Source organism: Vespa crabro, chromosome 1 (assembly GCF_910589235.1).
Source record: "Vespa crabro chromosome 1, iyVesCrab1.2, whole genome shotgun sequence".
NCBI lineage: Eukaryota > Metazoa > Arthropoda > Insecta > Hymenoptera > Vespidae > Vespa > Vespa crabro.
Genome location: NC_060955.1, coordinates 15,426,083 through 15,428,359, shown reverse-complemented (window position 1 = coordinate 15,428,359; position 2,277 = coordinate 15,426,083). Strand labels below are relative to the sequence as shown.

At 27.9% G+C, this 2,277-nt stretch overlaps 1 protein-coding gene across 1 annotated transcript; it reads left to right on the top strand.

Moving 5' to 3' along the window:
- Nucleotides 1–665: 665 nt before the first annotated feature.
- LOC124425277 (chymotrypsin inhibitor-like) lies at nt 666–2,011 on the top strand. The gene is made up of 3 exons (XM_046965487.1): nt 666–822; nt 968–1,074; nt 1,555–2,011. Exons 1-3 carry the CDS (start codon nt 768–770, stop codon nt 1,636–1,638), a joined length of 246 nt encoding a protein of 81 aa, XP_046821443.1. The 5' UTR covers nt 666–767; the 3' UTR covers nt 1,639–2,011.
- Nucleotides 2,012–2,277: the final 266 nt, after the last annotated feature.

Sequence of the window (2,277 nt, the reverse complement as noted above, 5' to 3'; positions counted from 1 at the left end):
TAGAGACAATTATTTTCTTCAGTTCTATTATTAATTCTCGTATCTGTATTATTTTAAGAATATGCTTCGCTATTAAAATTACATTAATCTGATTGGCTTTTTTAAAATATTTATAACATGCATGAAATAAAATGAAACTTATATATTTTTAATTTATCTATCACACTCTTATCAGTTATTTTATATATTTATTATTAGATATTATTTATATTCAGTAATAATAAAAAAAACTGATGTTACGATTTAAGTGTTTGTTATGCATTTAGTAATTTTTTTACATATTATTTGAGACAATCGACGTAAAAGATGGATTTCGGGAAAAATGCTTTCGAATGAAATAAAAAAAAAAAAACAAATATGCTTTCCAAGATTCAGTATAGATAATGATGGTGATCCAAATAATAACTAAACCTAAATAAAAAACAAATTATAGTACTACCTTTTATGTAAATAGATGTATATATCATGTACTTGCAATATTAGAATAAAATATATTTTATTTTCTTTAAAACTTTTCTTTGAATTTTGTATTTTGCCAACTAAATATCAGACCGGTCAAAATGATCGGTTTGGTAGAAATAGGTAGATAACAACTGTTAGTAATTCTAGTGTTAATGATAGAAAATTATAATAAAAAAGGGGGAATCGCGATATGCCGATGAATTATTACTATATAAGCAGCCTGTTCGAGCGTTATCAGTATCAGAAAATATCGCTAACGATTCAGTGACAAGTGAAAAAAGAAGACGCTCCGTTCGATTTTCAAAATGTCGCAGAAACTGATAATTTTGGCTCTTTTTATCGCTATAATCTACTGCACTTGTAAGTTTTTCTATTGTTTTAGTCAGTATTTTTAATATAATTGAGTGAAAAATAGAGACGAAGCGTGTCCAAAGATATACTGTTGTATGTATATTTTAACGAGAGGACTCGCGAAACGACCTGTCACTTCTGTTGTTCTGTTTAGCCGCTTTTCCCCAGGGATCCGCGTGCGGTCCTAACCAAATATTTGACACCTGCGGATCCGTCTGCCAGCCAAGCTGCAAAAATCCTTCTCCAGATGTCTGCGTTTTGGTGAGTGTTGCTTTTCTTCCTCGTTTATTTTAAACACGTTGTGTAAAGAACGAGATACGAGAAACAGAATACGAATGTATCCTTTCATCTCTTTTGAATTTGAAGATTCAACAATGCAGGTATTCTAAAAATAATATCTTTTCTTTTAAAGCCATTATTTTTAAAATTATCAAGGTCATTATCGTTCCTTTTTTTGAAATTATTAAGATCAGTATTCCTTTGCAATATATTTATGCAGGTGACAATAAAACAAGTTCATCTGTTTATTACAGTTTTGGGTCTTATTTATTCTTCTCGTATTTTTCTTTTAATACTAAATAATTATTGTTAGATCAACTTTTTTTGTATCTTCAAATTTATATGAAAAATTTGAAGAAGAAACTTTATGTTTCATTGCTGTTGATTCATTCCGTATAAGATTCTAATTTGTCTGCGACTTTTTTCGAAGCTAATTTTTTATTTCTATTCTTTTTTCCACAGAAATGTACTGTTGGATGCCGATGCAAAGAAGGATTCGTTGAAAGTGATGACGGAAATTGTGTTTTGACCAAAGATTGTAGTTAGAACTGAAATGGAAAAATTTTATTATAACTTTAAGAAAGATGTGAAGATATTTTCTTAAAGACTTAATGAGGAATCTCTGTATTTATTTTTTAGTGATATCCTCTAAATAAATCACAAAGTTTATTGTATATTACATCATTCACGGAAGTCTAGATTAAGCCACTTTTATTTAATAAAAGAAAATATCTTAAATATAAAACATATTCTTTTTTATTATAAATACATGCTTGATTTACATTAGTGAATCATATAATTGATTTAATTCTAGTTTTATATGTAGAATACGAATCGTTTCTTTATCTAAGAATGTGTCACAAATGTATCTTCAGGTGTGATCAGGTATACATAATAAATATACATTATTTTATCTCGATTAGTCATAACATAAATTTTGCGATTTTACAAATAGATAATTAATTGGCTATCTAGTAATAGATTTATGGCGATAGTAATGAAGCGAAACTCGTAGAATCCGTCATATTTATCTCCGTTATTCTTGTTTACAGAAGAACATTTAGACTGGAAGATTTTTGATTTATTGAGTAGTTTTTGCTTGCTCGCTGCGTACATTATGAGACGTACTTGATTTGAAATTTTAAGAAAATTAAAGAAATTTTGAGAAGAAGCATATATAAGCAT